Below are 17488 nucleotides of genomic sequence, written 5' to 3' on the forward strand. Positions count from 1 at the left end.
TACAGATCTTGTATCTGGGATGCTCTCTCACATTTAGTTGTAGGCAAGGGAAGCAGCAACATGGAAGTGCTGCACATGAACAAACCAGGAAAGCTTTAGTCTCAATGGAAACTTCAGGAAGTTGCAGATGTCAGGCCTAGGAGACTAGCCCTACTCTGTAAGTACAGAGTAGGGCTGACCCCAGCCAAAGAATATGTGTATTGCAGATAGCAGAGATGGAGGGGAAAGGTACCTTTGGAGCACAGATAATTACATCATGAGCTCCAGATTCCAGGCATGGAACTCCAGTGCTTGGTGTTTGCTCTGGTGGCTTTTAGTCTTACTTTTGGTCTAATGTTTCTATCTTATTGCTCTTTACTTTTGGGATTGGAGTGTTTGCTCTGTGCCACTGAGAATTGAAAGTACATAGCTTGCGGTTGGATTTTGCAGTGGCCTAAAGAGATAACACCTCAAGTCTCAGAAAAGACTTTCAAATTTTGAAAAACAGTGAGATCATGAAAGCCTGTGATGACTTCTACAGTTGGAATGAATGCATCAGCATTATGAGAAGACTATGAACCTATGAAGACAAGGGTGGAATGCTGTGGATTGAAACTAAAATATCCCTCTATTAATTATGTTCCTTATTGTTGCCACAAAATGCCAGATAAGAAAACAACTTAAGAGAGGTTGGGTTTATTTTAGCTTAAAATTAAGAGAATAAGCTCACCATTACAAGAAAATAATGTTGACTGAAACATGAGGCAACTAGCTGGTTACTATCCAGAAACAGAAGTGAAGTACATTATTCAGCTGACTTTCTCTATTTTATATTTATTTCAGTACCTCACCCCATGGAATATTGTTGCATACAGGTAGACTAGGTCTTCCTACCACAAATAACATGGCATAGAATCTCCCTCACATATATGTATAGATCTATCTCCTAGGTGATGCTGTATCCAGTTGACCAGCAATATTGACAGTTATAGTCTCCACAGGCCCGCATGTCTGAATACTTCATTCTCAGATGATAGAGTTATTTTAGAAACTTGAGGTGAAACTTTGATAAGGTTGTCATCTGGGGACAGGCTTTTGGTTTGATAGCTTGTACTCCTTCTATCCTCTCTTTATTTCCTGATTTCAGACTTAATGTTGCTTTATACACTGGCCACCATGTCTTTCCAAATACGATGTACTATTTCCCTTCTTAAACTGTAAGGCAAAACAAAATTCTCTTCCCTTAATCTGATTCTTTTCAGATATTTGTTAATGAGGAAAGTGTATATACATCTATGATAGGTGGTACCAGATAACCATGGGACTCCTTAGTTACAGGTGAGTTGTCCCAACCATCAGGAAATCCATGCTAGTGATCTCATTCAGTGCTCTATCCTCTATGCCAAGTTGTCCTTACCCTACCTAGGACATTAAATATCAGGCTGCCCTTCACTGTTCTTAAATTAGATTAAGATTTAGCACAATGGATATTTAAATGAAATGTTTCACCCAAGTCTGTACCCCTTTCAATCAGACTCTGAACTCAAACCTTATCAATAGCTCTCATAATAATGAAGAATATCGGGAATTTCTTTAGAGTTGTAGTAGAGACAGCCTAGCTCGTCAAAAGTCTTTTCAAATGCTTATTCCAAATGTTAAATTTCCCTGAGTGCTTATGTCCATTTCCTAATTCTGTCAGAAATGGTGAAGAATGTCACAATTTTACAAATATCTTATAGTGACCAATCTATTTACTTCTCTCTTCTGTGTCTGTATCTTACTACTATTTTCACTCTTGGTAACCTGCCTCCTTCTTTTTATAGGTACAATGGGATTTACAGGATTACGTTTCTATGGACACTGTGTTGTCATGTTCCTTCTTCAGATAATCACACCAAGCTCAGGTATAAATCTTTTACTCACTCTTATAGCTTTAGTAATATCAAGTGTGCAAGGAATAATAAGGATCAATAACATGAACAAGATTTTAATACCATTATTCTCAAGGTTCTAGGTAACTGTATTAGTTACTTAGTCCTGCTATAAAATACCACTACCAAGGCAACCTAAAAGGGAAACCATTTAATTGGGCTGAGGGTTTCAGAGGGTTAGAGTCCATGATGGTGGAACAAAAACCTGATGGCTGTAACAACTGAGAATTCACATCTTTTAAGCATAGGGCACACTGGGACTCAAAGCAGCCTCCAGTAGCATACTTCCTCCAGCAGGGCCACACCTGCTAATTCTTTCCACACAGTTCTACCAACTGTGAACCAAGTATTCAAGCACATGAACCTGTGGGGCCACTTTCATTCAGATACAGTAACCATAGGTTTAGGAATGAACCATTCTCAACCGCCAGATCTTCTTAGATTTCTACCAGATTTTTGGGAGAAAATACAAGTGAAGAACATTAAATACTTGCTCCTCAGAATCCAATATTCATATTAAGCCAACATCTCTTACATACTACTTTTATATTGAGGAAATGGTTCAGGTTGTAGGTTTAATGGGAATCTCTGGGAGTTATAAATACAATAAGATGAGAATAGTTGAAGCCTTAATCTATAGTATACAATTGAATTTGTAAGGGGATTTGTGCAGTCAATATATAGATTCTTTTTGGACGCACATGAAAGAAAAGTATGAAACAAGAATGGCACAGAAAGTTCTATTACAAGCTACATGTTAAGTGGTAGGATTAATTTTGAATCATATTTACTTTGGCCTCACATTTGGCTAGGTTGCCACAAGTGTGTTTTCACAGTCTTAAGCATAACTGTGAATACAGCTGTAAACATATTTCTGTAAGTAGAGCTGATGGCACATGTTTATATTTTACTATTTTATTATGGTATTAGAAATATTACTCTACACTTTTGCCATTTCATATCCTTACTGATGGTAAGCATGAGCTTGTCAGATAGGTCTTACAACTGTCAGTGTTATTTTTCCACATCTTCATATAAGAAATTAAAGTCTCTGTAATTACACTTTCCTTTTGAATTAATCAACAATGCAACCATATTTCAAAAATTGCAATTTTTTTCTGAAGAACATTTATGTCCTATTTCCTTTGCATTTCTAATCTTCTCTTCCTTGCTTTTTAACAACTTTTAAAAGTCAATTTTTCTCTGTTGTATCTCATCCAAGTATTTCTGTTTTAATAAAATTCAAAATAATTGCTAAATGTATTTGGGATGTGTAGAATATTTTGCTTTGACTTTTTATTATTTTGTTGATGACAAAGTTTCCCTAAAGTCTCTATCATGTTTCATTTCTCCTTTTTAACATTTAATTTTAAAATTTTATTGAAAATATTTCATACAATATGTTTTGATCATATTCTTTCTTCTCCCCAACTCCCATTAGTTCTTCCCTACCTCCCTACCCACCAAACTTCATGTTCACTCTGTCTTTCTCATTATCTCTCTTTTTGACCCTACCATCAAAAAAGTTTTATAACGTTCATTTTCCAGATCATCTTTGGTTCATAGGAAAATTGTGCACCAATACACACAGTTGCCAAATGGCCCAACTCTATCTACTTCACATATGTAGATTTGCCCTAATTATCTCTAGTTAGTATGATATATTTATTACAATTCAATCATGATGGGTAGATTATTACTAACAAAAAATTTAAGTTTAAATTAGAGATAATGGAGTAATATTCTCTGGTTCTTAGATCCTGATGAACTGTATATTGATCCTACCTTATTTACTTCAAAACTAAGACCCATTGATGCTAAAGTTGCTGAATGAAAAACTAATGTTATGAATATCTAATTACTTAAAATATATCCTTGCCAATGATGCGTGTCTTTAATCCCAGCACCAAGAAGGCAGAGGCAGGAAGATTTCTGTGTGTTTGAGGTCAGCCTGGTCTACAAAGCAAGTTCCAGGATAACTAGAGCTACACAGAGAAACTTTGTCTCAAAAAACATAAACAAACAAACAAATAAATAAACATTATCCTATGGAAGCAGATTTTTAAAATTTTAATTAAAATATAATTTCATCATTTACCTCTCTTCTCCCTTCAACCCCTCCCATGTCTCCCTCCCTCACTCTTTGTCAAATTCTTGGCCTCTTTTCTTTAATATTGTTTCACACACACACACACACACACACACACACACACACACGAATGAATATACAAATACAACCTAATTAGTTCATTTAGTGTTGATCATATGTATATACTTTTAGAGTTAGCTACTTGGTATTGGATTACCAAAAAGGAGGGTCATCTCTGGGGAAGACTAATTTTTCCTCTCTTGGTAGTCATTAATTGCCCATAGCTCTTCATCTAGGGATAGAACCCTGTGAGATTTCCCCTATTTACACTGGCATGTTAACTGGTGTAGTCATTGTTCAAGTCTTGTTTAAATAGTTACGTTGTTGAGATTTTGTGGGTGTAATTTTCTTTTCATATCTATTAGATACAACCTCACAGCAGATTTACTGCTCCTCTGATTTTTACAATCTTTCTTTCCCTTTAAACAGATGTTCCCTGAGTCTGATTTGTATGAGTTGTGTTATACATGTGTCTGGGTTCCCCATAGTCAGTTGTTCTCTGCATTTTGATCAGCCATGGCTTTCTGTAATGGTCTCTGTCTTTTGCAAGAAGAATTCTCATTGATGAGGGGTGAGGGCTACATTTATCTCTGGATTTAAGCAAAAATATTTAAAATGCAGTTAGGAATTATACTGGATTAGGAAAATGGCAGTAGTAATAAATAGCTTCTGTACACCTGAGGAAATAATCAAGTGAGTGAAAAGGAAGCCCATGGAGTAGTAGAGAATTTTGGCCAACTGTACATCTGTCACGGGATTATTTACAAATATACAAATTACTCAGAAAACAGAGTCAAGAAAAACAACCAAATTAAAAATGATCCAAACAGAGAATTTTCAAATGAAGAAATAAAAATGGATAAGAAATATCTCAAATTATCTAATGAGATGATCATGTGGGTTTTTTCTTTCAGTTTGTTTATATGGTAGATTACTTTGACAGATTTTCATATGTTGGACCATCACTGCGTCTCTAGGATGAAGCCTACTTGATTGTGGTGGATATTCTTTTTGATGTGTTTTTAAATTCAGTTGCAAGTATTTTATCGAGTATTTTTGTATTAATATTCATTAAGGAGATTGGTCTGTAATTCTCTTTCTTTTTGTTGTGTCTTCATGTGGTTTGGGTATCAGAGTTACTGTAGCATCGTAAAATTTTTCTCAATCTAAAGAAGGACATGTTATAAAGATACAATAAGCTTACTGATCACCAAATAGTGTGAACAAAAAAGTCCCCTCACCACATGATAATCAAAGCACTAAACATACAGAATTAAAAAAAAGAATATTAAAAGCTGCAGAAGATAAAGGCCAAGTAACATACAAAGGCAGACCTATTAGAATTACACCTGACTTTTCAACGGAAGCTCTAATATCCAGAAGGGCCTGGACAGATGTTTTGCAGACTCTAAGAAACCATGGATGCCAGCCAAGACTACTATACCCAGAAAAACTTAAATCACCATAGATGGAGAAAACAAGATACTTCAGACAAAGTCAAATTTAAACAATATCTATCCACAAACCCAGACCTACAGAAGGTGCTAGAGGAAAACTCCAACTCAATGAAGTTAGCTACATCCACAAAAGCACAGGAAATAGAAAATCTCATACCAGTAAAATCCAAAGAATGAAAACACGTGCACGCGTGCGCGAACACACTACTACTACTACTACTACTACTACTACTACTACTATTAAAACAACAACAGAATAACAAGAATTAACAGTCATTGGTCATTAGAATCTGTAGCTAGAAGTTTTCCTGTGTCCTGCCCAGTCCTGTAGCCACTTGGTCCCAAGTAAACAGACAGAGGCTTATATTAATTACAAACTGCTAGCTAGCTCTTTCATCTTAAATTAACCAGTTTATATTAATCTATATGTTGCCACGTGGCTGTGGGCCATGGGCTGGCATCTTCCCTTCCCGCCTGTCTCTTTCCTGTATCTCTGTTTGGATTTCCCACCTGCTTCTAAGCTGCCTTGCCATAGGCCAAAGTAGCTTATTTATTAATCAACTAGGACAACATATATTCACAGCATACAGAAAGTCATCCCACAGCAAGTATCTCTCAGTATCAATGGCCTTAATTCATCAATAAAAAGACATAGGCCAACAGAATGAACATAAAAACAGGAGCCTACCTTCTGCTGCATACAAGAAACATACTTCAACATCAAAGATAGACATTACCTTAGAGTAAAGGGTTGGCAAAAGATTTTCCAATCAAAGGGACCAAAGGAACAAGCTGGTGTAGCAACAAAATTGACTTCAAACCAAAATTAATCAAAAGAGATGGACAAGGACATTTCATACTTATCAAAGGAAAAATCCACCAAGATGATGTCTCAATTCTGAACATCTATGCCTCAAATACAAGAGTACACACATTTGTAAAAGAAATATTCCTAAAGCTTAAATCACACATTGAATTCCACACATTAATAGTGGGAGACTTCAATATCACACTCTCACCAATGGACAGGACATCCAGACACTAACTAAACAGAGAAATAACAGAACTAACAGTTGTTATGATTCAAATGGACCTAATAGATATCTACAGAATATTTCACACAAACACAAAGGAATGTACCTTCTTCTTGGCACCTCATGGACTGTCTATAAAATTAAACATATACTTGGTCACAAAGTAAGTCTCAGCAAATACAAAAGAATTGGAATAACCCCTGTATCTTATCAGATCACCATGGAAAAGCTTGAGTTCAACAATAACACAAACTACAGAAAGCCTACAAACTCATGGAAACTGAACAATTCTCAACTAAATTACCACTGGGTCAAACAAGAAATAAAGAAGGAAATCAAAGACTTCCTAGAACTCAATGAAAATTAATGGACAACATACCCAAACTTATGAGACACATTGAAAGCTGTGCTAAGAGGAAAGTTCATAGCACTACTATGCCTGCATAGAGAAATCTCATTGGAGAAATCTCATACTAGTGACATAACAGCACTCCTGAAAGCTCTAGAAGAAAAAGAAGCAAATGCAGCAAAGAGTAGTAGATGGCAGGAAATAATCAACCTGAGGGCTAAAATCAGTAAAATAGAAACAAAGAGAACAATACAAAGAATCAGTGAAACCACCAGTTGGTTCTTTGAGAAAATAAAGACAGACAAACCCTTATCCAATCTAACTAAAATTCAGGGAAAGAATATCAAAATTAACAAACCAGAAATGAGAAGGGGCCAGAACAACAGGCACTGAGGAAATCCAGAGAATCATTAAGTCATAATTCAAAAGCCTGTATTCCACAAAACTTAAAAATCTAAAAGAAATGAACTAATTTCTTGATAGATACCAATTACCAAAATTAAATCAAGATCAGATAAGCAATTTAATTAGAACTATAACCCCTAAGGAAATAGAAGCAGTCATTAATATTTCCCAACCAAAAAAAAGCTCAGGACCACATGGTTTCAGTGCAGAATTCTACCAGACTTTCAAAGAAGAGTTAACACCAATACTTCTCAAATTATTCCCCAAAATTGAAAGAGAAGGAACACTGTCAAATTCTTTTTATAAAATAAACATTTAAGACCTTATTTTGTTCTTTATGAAAAACAATTTTATTATTATTAAACATCAATTTATCAATTATACATTAGCACTTGGAACTGTTTAGCTTCAAGAGAAAAAACTTAAATTGATTTCATAATGTTGACAAACTCAGAAAAATAACAGAAGTGATTGAAATTTAAGCAAGTTTCTTACTGGGAAACTTAGAATACTAAGATTTTTTTCTTCTTACATTTAGTAAGTATGACAGAACAGAAATGAGAGACTATAAAATGTCTTCTATTTCCACACTTTATTCCAGTTAGGGACTCATTGTCAAATTTGAAAATTTATGAATTCTAACCTGAAATTGAATCTGCTGTAACCACCTTGAATAAAAAGATAAAGCAACAACAAAGATGTTTTAACCAGGGCATGCTTACAAGGGTAGACTGTGTTACTTTAGTGTATGTTGTTGATGATTCTGAAGACAGATGAGAGGGTTCTATGGTAAGAGATTATAGTGAGTGAAGGAGGGAGATAAATAAATATTCAATGATTAAGAATTAAGCAGAAATGAACAAATATAAGAACTACACCATTCAAGAAGTTCTGTGTAACTTTGCTAGAAAAAACCATAACTTTATTCAATGGTTTATTATGAAGAACATCAAATATTAAAATCAATAAAATGTATAAATTAAGGTATCTTTGGGATGAAGTAGCTATTAATAAAGGGATTTTTTTCTGTTGTGTGTTGAGGAAAAACAGGCAGAAGGGGAAGAGGGAGGGGCAGGGAGGATGGGAATAGGGAAAGACTGATTTAAATAAAATAAGTTATGTCCTGTCACTACTACCTTAAGTTCTTGTTTTCCTTACCAGAGCAGTTCACAGTGACTGGCTCAGAGGGGCCAGTCTTGACTCCACTGGGTGGAACCCTGGAACTCAGTTGTCAGTTGTCTCCACCACAAAATGCGCAGCACATGGAGATACGCTGGTTCCGGAACCATTATACACAGCCAGTACACCTGTATAGGGGTGGTAAAGACCTGCATGGGGAAACTATCTCTAAGTATGTGGAGAGGACAGAACTCCTGAAAGATGCCATTGGAGAAGGAAAAGTGACCCTCAGGATCCTTAGCGTGACTGTTGATGATGATGGTCCTTACCACTGTGTCTTCAAGGATGGCGATTTTTATGAAGAGCACATAACAGAGGTCAAGGTCACAGGTAGGCATGGATCTTTCTGAGGTTCCTATAAATCCACATTTTCAATCCATCAGGGTTTGAAACAGTGAAATGTTCAATGTTTCTGTGTCTATATTATATTGGTTTATTATTAAGATCAATTTTACAAACTTTGTTTTTCATTTAGATCAAAAATAAAATTATGGCCATGTACACGTCAAGTCTATCAGTAAATTCTATTTTAGGTTTACACAAATTGCTATATTTCTAACATATCTATGAAACACTTTTAGGTTTGTTTTATTTTTCAGCAATTTCTAACAACATGTTAATAAAATGTGATTTTTACCAGTGACTTTAACTTTAAAATAGTTTTCTTTGTGGTAATTTTTATTCCCAATTCTCCTTAAATCAATTCACTGGCTACTTAGTGTGAGGTTAACATTCCTGTATCATCAGTATCTGCAACTATGTAACACTTAAATTTTTCTTCTCAACCCTGTAAACTGTTATGAATGGCAAAATAATTGCAGGAAAGTGAGTTGAAGTAAAATGAAGTGATTTGTACTTTGAGCATATGTGTTTTGGACTATACATAGTTAATATTTGTGAACCTTATATTTTCTCTCAACCCAATGTTTCTGTGTCTATATTATATTGGTTTATTACTAAGATCAGTTTTACAAATTTTGTTTTTCACTTAGATCAGTTGTGTTGGCACAGGTCTTTAATCCATGTACTTAGGAGGCAGAGGCAGGCAGATCTCCATGAGTTCAAGGCCAGCCTAGTGTACACAGAGTTCTAGGCTAGTCATGTGTATGTAGAGAATTCCAGTCCAGCCAGAATTCCATAGTAAGACCCTGTATGAAAAAGAAAGGGAGGAAGAAAGAATGTAAGTAAGAAAGAATAAAAAAAAGAGCACCACAGTGTATATATATACATACATACATACACACACACACATATATATATATACATATATATATATACATATATACATATATATACATATATATAATTTCAATTGATTTAAATTAATTACCTAAAATCAATCATTCTCTTTTGAAATATCACTTGCCCTTTTTAGGGGTTTGATCATCTCATTTAAAAAGTAGGATTGGATCAGACAGCAAATATGTAGAATCTGTTGTATCAGAAAGCTGTTTTAGACAGTTATTTGGGGGTTATGTTGAATCACAGTTCTTTCTTCTCCACATTTTAGGCAATTCTTATGTCCCAGATAATGTCCTAACACTTTCAAAGACATTAACTTGATCTAAATTAGTATGCACTGTATTTTGAAGACACCAATGTGGTATTTATTCCATATGAAATACACTGTGTGTAAATATCAACTGGACACACAGAATATGAAATTGTAGTTTCAATTAAAGACTCAAAATTGCATTTATGATATTGTTGACTTTAACATTTAAAATTGGGGCTCAAGGGTGATTAAGTGTTGACCATAGAGAAAACATTTTTTTTTTTTTTTGGTTTTTCGAGACAGGGTTTCTCTCTGTAGCTTTGCACCTTTCCTGGAACTCGCTTTGGAGACCAGGCTGGCCTCGAACTCACAGAGATCCGCCTGGCTCTGCCTCATTTTAAGCCACAGATTTTATGAGGAAATAAATATTGATTTTTATTTATTATTATATTTCAATGTCCCAGACTAGTCTCAAATTAATAAGAAGTAAATATTTGTTAGTGAATCAGTAGACAAATGAAACAAGCACCTGTTTTTATGTAACAAGCACCTGGTCATATAGAACATTTTGCTAATGGTGTACTGTGACTGTATATTAAGTTCTTCCCTATTTTTGAAACTCATGCAATCAGAGCCCTTGACTCTTCTGGCTTTAGTTATCAGTCAAAATGGAGGAGAGAGTTTTATTTTTTGGTCCTATTCCCCATTTCATTCACTTAAAAATGCTGTTTCATTCCTGTGTTCTCAATCAGCTGTGAACTTGCGAGTACAGATCCACCTGCATCCTCCTAATACCAAAGGTTTAATAGTGGAGTGTCACTCTGAAGGTTGGTTCCCACGGCCTCTCATAGAATGGAGAGATGGCAGAGGAGAGGTCATTCCAGCTGCATCAAAATCTCATTCACAGGATGGAGACAAACTGTTCATTATGAACACAACCCTTCTTGTTAAAGACAGCTCCTCCCAGAAAGTCATTTGCTGCTTTCAGAACCCTCTGACAGGCCAAGAGCAAAGGACAAGTATTGTCCTATCAGGTAAAGTCTGAGTATTTGTTCTTCAATATCAGCTATTGTAGATAATTTAAAACTAGACAGAATGATTCATTTTCTTGACTTTATTTCCAAAGCACTAATTTATTTTAGTTTTATTCATCATGTTGTTTTTATCTTGCTTATTGTCTTTTCCACATTCATTTATTTTACTTTGCCTTCTAGATATTGGAGTTCTATGACAATTTCTAAACTTTCTTTATTTGGGGGGATTTTACACATGTATATAGTGAAATATGATCATACCCATCTCCCCTTTCAGCTACCCCCTTATCCTCCTCAACACACATATCTCCCAACTGTAGCTGGAGTTTTCTCTCCAGGTCCCGCCAATCCCCGGCAGTCCCTTAGCCCACTTATAAAATAAACATACAGATGCTTATATTATTTAAACTGTTTGGCCATTAGCTCAGGCATATCATTGTCTAGCTCTTACTCTTATATTCAGCCCATTTCTATTAATCTAAACTTTGCTGCGTAGCTCGTGGCTCTTAGATTCTTTCTGCCCTCACTTCTGAAATGTTCCCTGAACCTTAATGATGGTGGGACTAATACAGATGTCATGTTTAGGGGCTGAGTACCCAGTTTCTTATTCTTAGAATTTTGACCATTGGCTACTGCCCATTGCAAAGGAGGCTTCTTTGACCAAGGTTGAGGTAAGTCTAGGTCTATGGGTATAAACACAATTGTTTAGAAGACAATCAGTCAACACAAATACTGAGAAAAGTAACAATAGCATTTTCTACACTTGTGTTTATGAGTTTATGAAACATGGGCTTTTGACCAAGATTGTAATATCAAAGATGAAATTTCCTTCCATGGAGGAAGTGTCAAACAAAATCAGAAAACAGTTACCCCATTATAGTTGTTCCACTATTGCCCCATCTCACTTGGCACTTCAGTATTATAGTATGTAGAGTTCAGCACTAGGCAGAACCATTGGTGTCTTTTCTCCCCAGTCACCTTCATAGAAACTTCCAGTACTATACAAGCTAGCTAGCAGGACAGAAGCTTGATTAATTTGCTGCCTTCCAAATTACACATTGTATATTCAGCTTCTCTAAACAAAATTTTTGAAGTGATCCTTGACTTCTTTCTATATGGAAGTAGATCTTTTTAAAATATATCTAGAGTCTCATTGTTATTGTAATCTCAAAGCAGAAATTGGATTCTGGGATCCAGTAACCTAGACTCAATCCAGTATTTCAAAGGAAAAACAGTTAAAGATCTTGATGGTGAGTGAACTGAGTTTGACCCAAGGGACTCACATGATAGAAAGTAAGAATCCACTCACATAGTAGTCCTCTTATCTGATGTGCATGCATGAGCACACACAGACACACAGACACACAGACACACACACACACACACACACACACACAAATATCACCATCACACACACATAAATAAATGTATAAGCTGAATAAAATTTAGAGAAGGATGTTGATGGTAACACATGATGTGGAACTTTAAATTTAGTGTAGTCAAAGTGAAAATACAAATCTTATGGCTGTCCTACAGTAGCATCACCATTTGTAAATTATTAGAAGAGAATGAATAAATGAAAGAGTTGAGGGTTCTAAGGAAGACCCCATGGTACTGGTACCAAAAAAATTGTTGCTTTGTAAGGACTGGGAAACAATCTTCTCATGGTACAGGAAGTTTGTCAGACCTATGCTCCTGGAGTTTAATACATATTGAGAGATAAGAGCAACTCATAAAAGATCAGGTCAGAGGAAAAAAATGGAGTCAATGTTGATGACTGCATTCTTCATCATAACTTTTGACCACTATCATCCCTGCCATCTAATTTTAAGACTCCATCACCCATGCTCAATTGTAGCAATAGGATCCTTGAAATTTCCCATTGCTACTTTTGTGCATAATTAGATAATAATCAACCAATAGGAGGAAAGACTTATTAAAATAGTAGTCATGAAACATTACTCTCTGTTCAAGTCCTTGAAAATTTTTCCCAGAATAAAATGCCTCACAGTGCTCTGTGTTGAATGTGCCCATTACCTTATATATTCTCATCTCCTATGGGTTTCCATTGTCCACACCAATTACTCACATGGACTCGGCTGCTTCTCATACATAGAGACTAACTCCTGCTCTCAGATATTCACTCTGGATGTCTTTTATTCTCAGCATGCTATAAATTCTACTCACTCCCTTATTTCTTTAGCTGTCCTCTGATCTAACTATCAACCATCTTATTAAAGATTACTGAGATAAAAATCCTAAAAGCGTATGATCTGTCCCTCCACACACCTGGGATTCTGTTATTTTGCCATTTCTTATTCTTTTAGCATTACTCCACTTTAACTCACTGTATAACTCAATTATATTATTGGCCTTTACCTACTTTTGTCTAATCTTTGTTGGTTGCATATACTGATATGTATAAACTGTTTGAAATATTTCATATTATATTATCTTCAAAGAACACCAATTTAAATAAGTGTATTGAAATAAAACTCAAAGTGTGCCTTTGTAAACTGCCAAATAATCATGCATTTGTCAATTGTTTATATGTGTTCATGATACCAATGTAAGATTGAGATGAAGGGAGGCATGTTGAAAACTCAAAAGAATTATGTAGGGATAACTCACCTAACACTTTAGAAATTTAGTTTCTTCAAAATATCTCTGCATTTATTTTTCACTCAGTTTCATTTTCTCATTCAATTAAATCTTTAAAAGGAAGTAAAGCTTTGTACTATAGTTGTGTCAGAAACAGGGAGATACATAATTCCAAGATATAAACAAAGTTTAAACAATCTGTCCTCCTTCCATTGTTCATAGCATATTTGTATATGCATATATACATACACACATATACTCTTTCTCACAAACATACATACATATGACATACTATGTGTACAGAAACATATTATATATATAAAACATACACACATATATAATGTATTTACAACAATTGCATATATAAAAAACAAGAAAGAAAATAGGTAGTACTTGTTATTTATTTACAACTTGAGTTAATCATAAAAAGCATATTTTATGAATCATATCTTCCTTAAGAAGTTATGCTGTTTGAAAAACAAGTTTGAAGGCTAAAGGTAGAGCACAGTTAATAGAGCATTTGTTCAGAATGCACAAAGCCATGGGTCCAATCTCTAGCACCACATACAACAGGCTTGTTGTACCCCAGTAATCCCAGTACTAGGGAGGTAGAGGCAAGAGGGTCAGGAGTTCAAGGTCTTCCATATATGAATTCTGTACTGCACACTGTATGAGAGCTTAAACAAAGGACTAGAACGTGGAGTGAGGGATGACTTTATCATGGTTACTTGAGACCTGTGTTTGAGTCACAGGCAGAGGAAAGGAGCACTTAGCTTTCCCTCTTCCCTTTCACTGAAGAATCTCCTGTAAGGGAGTGAGAGGGAATAATTTTACGCCAGTCTTACACTAATTCATACCTGACTTACCTTTATTCCAGACCTGCCATGCTTTTCATTGGGCGCACAATAACTTTCTCTAAAGTGTATTACATCTAATATGCCAGAGATATGAGATCTTGAATAAGAACATACCTTGCAGGCATCATCATTTGTTATTGGATGAGTCTAAACACTTGATATTTCCTACATTCTAAGATTTGTGACCATCTATTTCAGATGCTTTTTTTTCATGGAATAGGAACTGGAAAATGATTCTGGGTATAATATTACTTGTGATGGTGTTCTCTATAATGGTTTCCAGTTTTCAGCTATATTACAGACATAAACGTAAGTAGGGTTGAAGGATGAGAGATGAAAAGTGGGAAAGTGGGGAGGGGTGGCTAAAGCTGAATGAACATTGACTTCCAAACCTCTACTTTTAGAATGCTCTAATGCCTCGTGTCATCAGTTACACGTGTGTCCTTAGTTATTCCTTGTTCCTAGATTGTCTTATCTTTCTACTGGAGCTGTTGACAATGTTGTTTATAAAACTTGGGGTCCCAGAACCTCAATCATACTGGAATTACTTTGTCCTATTGTGACAGATATTCAAGCTAACCTAGAAACCTTTTCAAAACATAACACCGTTTTCACAGATTTGTCACTTCAGTTCGTCAAGAATCCAAAAACTTTGTCAAGGGTAACAGTGAAGTTCTCAATGGTACAAGGTAAAATGATTACAAAGAGGTCACTTGTCATAGTAAAGGGAAAATAGATCAACGGGATGTGTACTAATTGTAACATCTGGTAATTTGCTTATTATAGGAGACAAAGTTTGCGTCTGTTCTCAACCACGCTGCACTCAGGAGACGAGTATTAAAGAATATATATTAAAATGTAAGTTTAAGGATAAATACTTAGAATATACTTAGAGATTATGAAGGCTCAGTTAGTAAAGTGACATTTGTAGGTTCTCCTGCAAGATCTATAATTTTGCTAGCCCTGGATGGTTGGCCAGGTTCCTGTATCAGTCATGATTTCTTCTTGTTGAGCAGGTCATAATGTTGGTTACCACTGAAGCATGCATGACAGTATTGCATCTTTAGAGTTCTCATGCCATATGCACATATGTGTATGTAACAACAGTTAATGAAAAAGTAGGCCATGAATTTGAAAGAGATCATTGGGGTGGGGGTAATATGGGAAGGTTTAGGGGGAGAAAAGGGAAGAGGGAAATAACAAAAGTATATTATCTCAAAAGTTAAGAAAAAATGTAGAACTTGTTTTGTGTGTCTTACATTTGTTCAGCTATCAAAGGTTAACCATGGTTTTTCAGAATCTATTGATTTACAGTCAAACATATTTTTAAATAGAGTTTTACTATAAAAATCTCCTCCTGTTATTCAACTGTTTCTCATTGGTACACTTTGAACCCCTAACATTTTACTAACTTTTGTATACAAGGTATTGAATGGATCATTTCCAAGGGGGGTGGTATTAATTTTATAACAAGAATTATTACATCAGACTGATTGACAAGAGGGAGCAAAGTAAAGATGATCCTCTTTCTGCAGGCTTGTCGGTCTCTGTCTGTAACTGTTTCAATCCTATAAAGCTTTCTGTCCCTTCCTCATGCCAGCCCTCTGATCTTCAGTCCTAAGTCATGTTATGTTCTAATTAACACAGGGAGATGACATCAGATTACAGATCTTGCTTTCTTGATATACTTTTCAAACCTAAGGAATCTCTACACCATAACCAGTGATTATAACTTTGTTTCTCTAGGTAGCTGGTACACCTGCACTGCTCCTTGGGTGATAAACCTATTGATAATGATGTTTTCAGTATTGATTGTCATAGGAGTCATGGTGTGGATGCATAGGAAAGAAAGAAGTAAGTACCATCAAGTGTATATATAGTAAATATCCTTTTTACCGAATGCCTAGTCACTGGTAAGACATTTGGCTAAAGAAAAGTGATGTTTGTTTGGATTGCAAGACCAACAGGCTCCTGAACTACCTTACCTGTTCTACATTATTGTTCACATCTGCCTCAATTTTGTAGGTGTAATGGAAGCTATATAAACAAGGTAAAAATTGAAGATGGGGTAATTCTTTATAGTAATGTGGGATTATAGCCCAAAAGCTGAATGCAGAACTCACAAACTTGAGGTAGATTTTCAGTAATTTTTTTCATTAACTTTCTCTTGTGAGATTTGGACACAGCCTAAAATCAAACTAGAGTTAATACACAAATTCATCAATATGTTTGTTATATGAGTGATCCTTCGGAACTTTATAGACAGTATAAAAATCCAGTCATAAAAGATGGGCAGATAATTTCCTCGGTCAAAATGAAGTTCCCCCTTTTTGTCATTTATTTGGTTTGAAATCTATTTTGTAAGGTATTGGGATAACTTAGCCTCTTCTCCTACACTCACACATCCATAAGGCACAAAACAGTAGAACCTGAGAAGTGAATCTATCATACTTCTGTAGTACAGCCTTACCATATCTGCTGTAAATTTCCTAATCTTGCAATTCTCCCCAGTTCCTGTTTCAGATGCACATTTTGAATTGGATACTTTGTGGTTGGAAGACATAAGTGTCATCCTAGGTGCACTGATGATTTCTGCCACCATGCTCATTTCTTATGTATACTTCAGATTGAGAGGTAAATGGGATGAGAAGTGTGTCAACTCATAGACTGTGTTTCTGTGTGATGTCAAGCTGTCTAAAAGCTGAAATTCCTAATCATAGTCACCTAGTTTTTAAAAAATGTAAAGCAGAAAGCATGTGTGCTTTATGAAGACTTTCAATGTACAGCTTTCTCCAGGCTTCTGGGAAATATAGTTATACAAATGCTGGTGCCTCAAATGCTGAGGACAGCCTCAGATCTTACTGCACACTTGTAAGAAATATATCAGGGAAAGGTGGAAAGGCTAGTATAATTTATCCATTCTCTGAAGCCTTGGACAGTTTGTTTCCACTTCATCTCAAGTATTAAGATGATAATTGAATGCCATAAATTCCTCTATGAGAAGCATGCAAGTTTTTA

General features: G+C 35.4%; 1 protein-coding gene across 1 annotated transcript; it reads left to right on the forward strand.

The window, feature by feature from the left end:
* The first annotated feature begins 1807 nt into the window (after positions 1-1807).
* LOC131904849 (selection and upkeep of intraepithelial T-cells protein 1-like) lies at positions 1808-17136 on the forward strand. Its single transcript, XM_059255853.1, has 6 exons — positions 1808-1883; positions 8466-8813; positions 10731-11012; positions 14669-14779; positions 16217-16324; positions 16982-17136. The coding sequence occupies exons 1-6, from the start codon at positions 1808-1810 to the stop codon at positions 17134-17136; spliced, it is 1080 nt and encodes a 359-aa protein (XP_059111836.1).
* The last annotated feature ends 352 nt before the right edge of the window (positions 17137-17488 follow it).

The sequence above is a fragment of the Peromyscus eremicus genome, chromosome 2 (genome assembly GCF_949786415.1).
Source record: "Peromyscus eremicus chromosome 2, PerEre_H2_v1, whole genome shotgun sequence".
NCBI lineage: Eukaryota > Metazoa > Chordata > Mammalia > Rodentia > Cricetidae > Peromyscus > Peromyscus eremicus.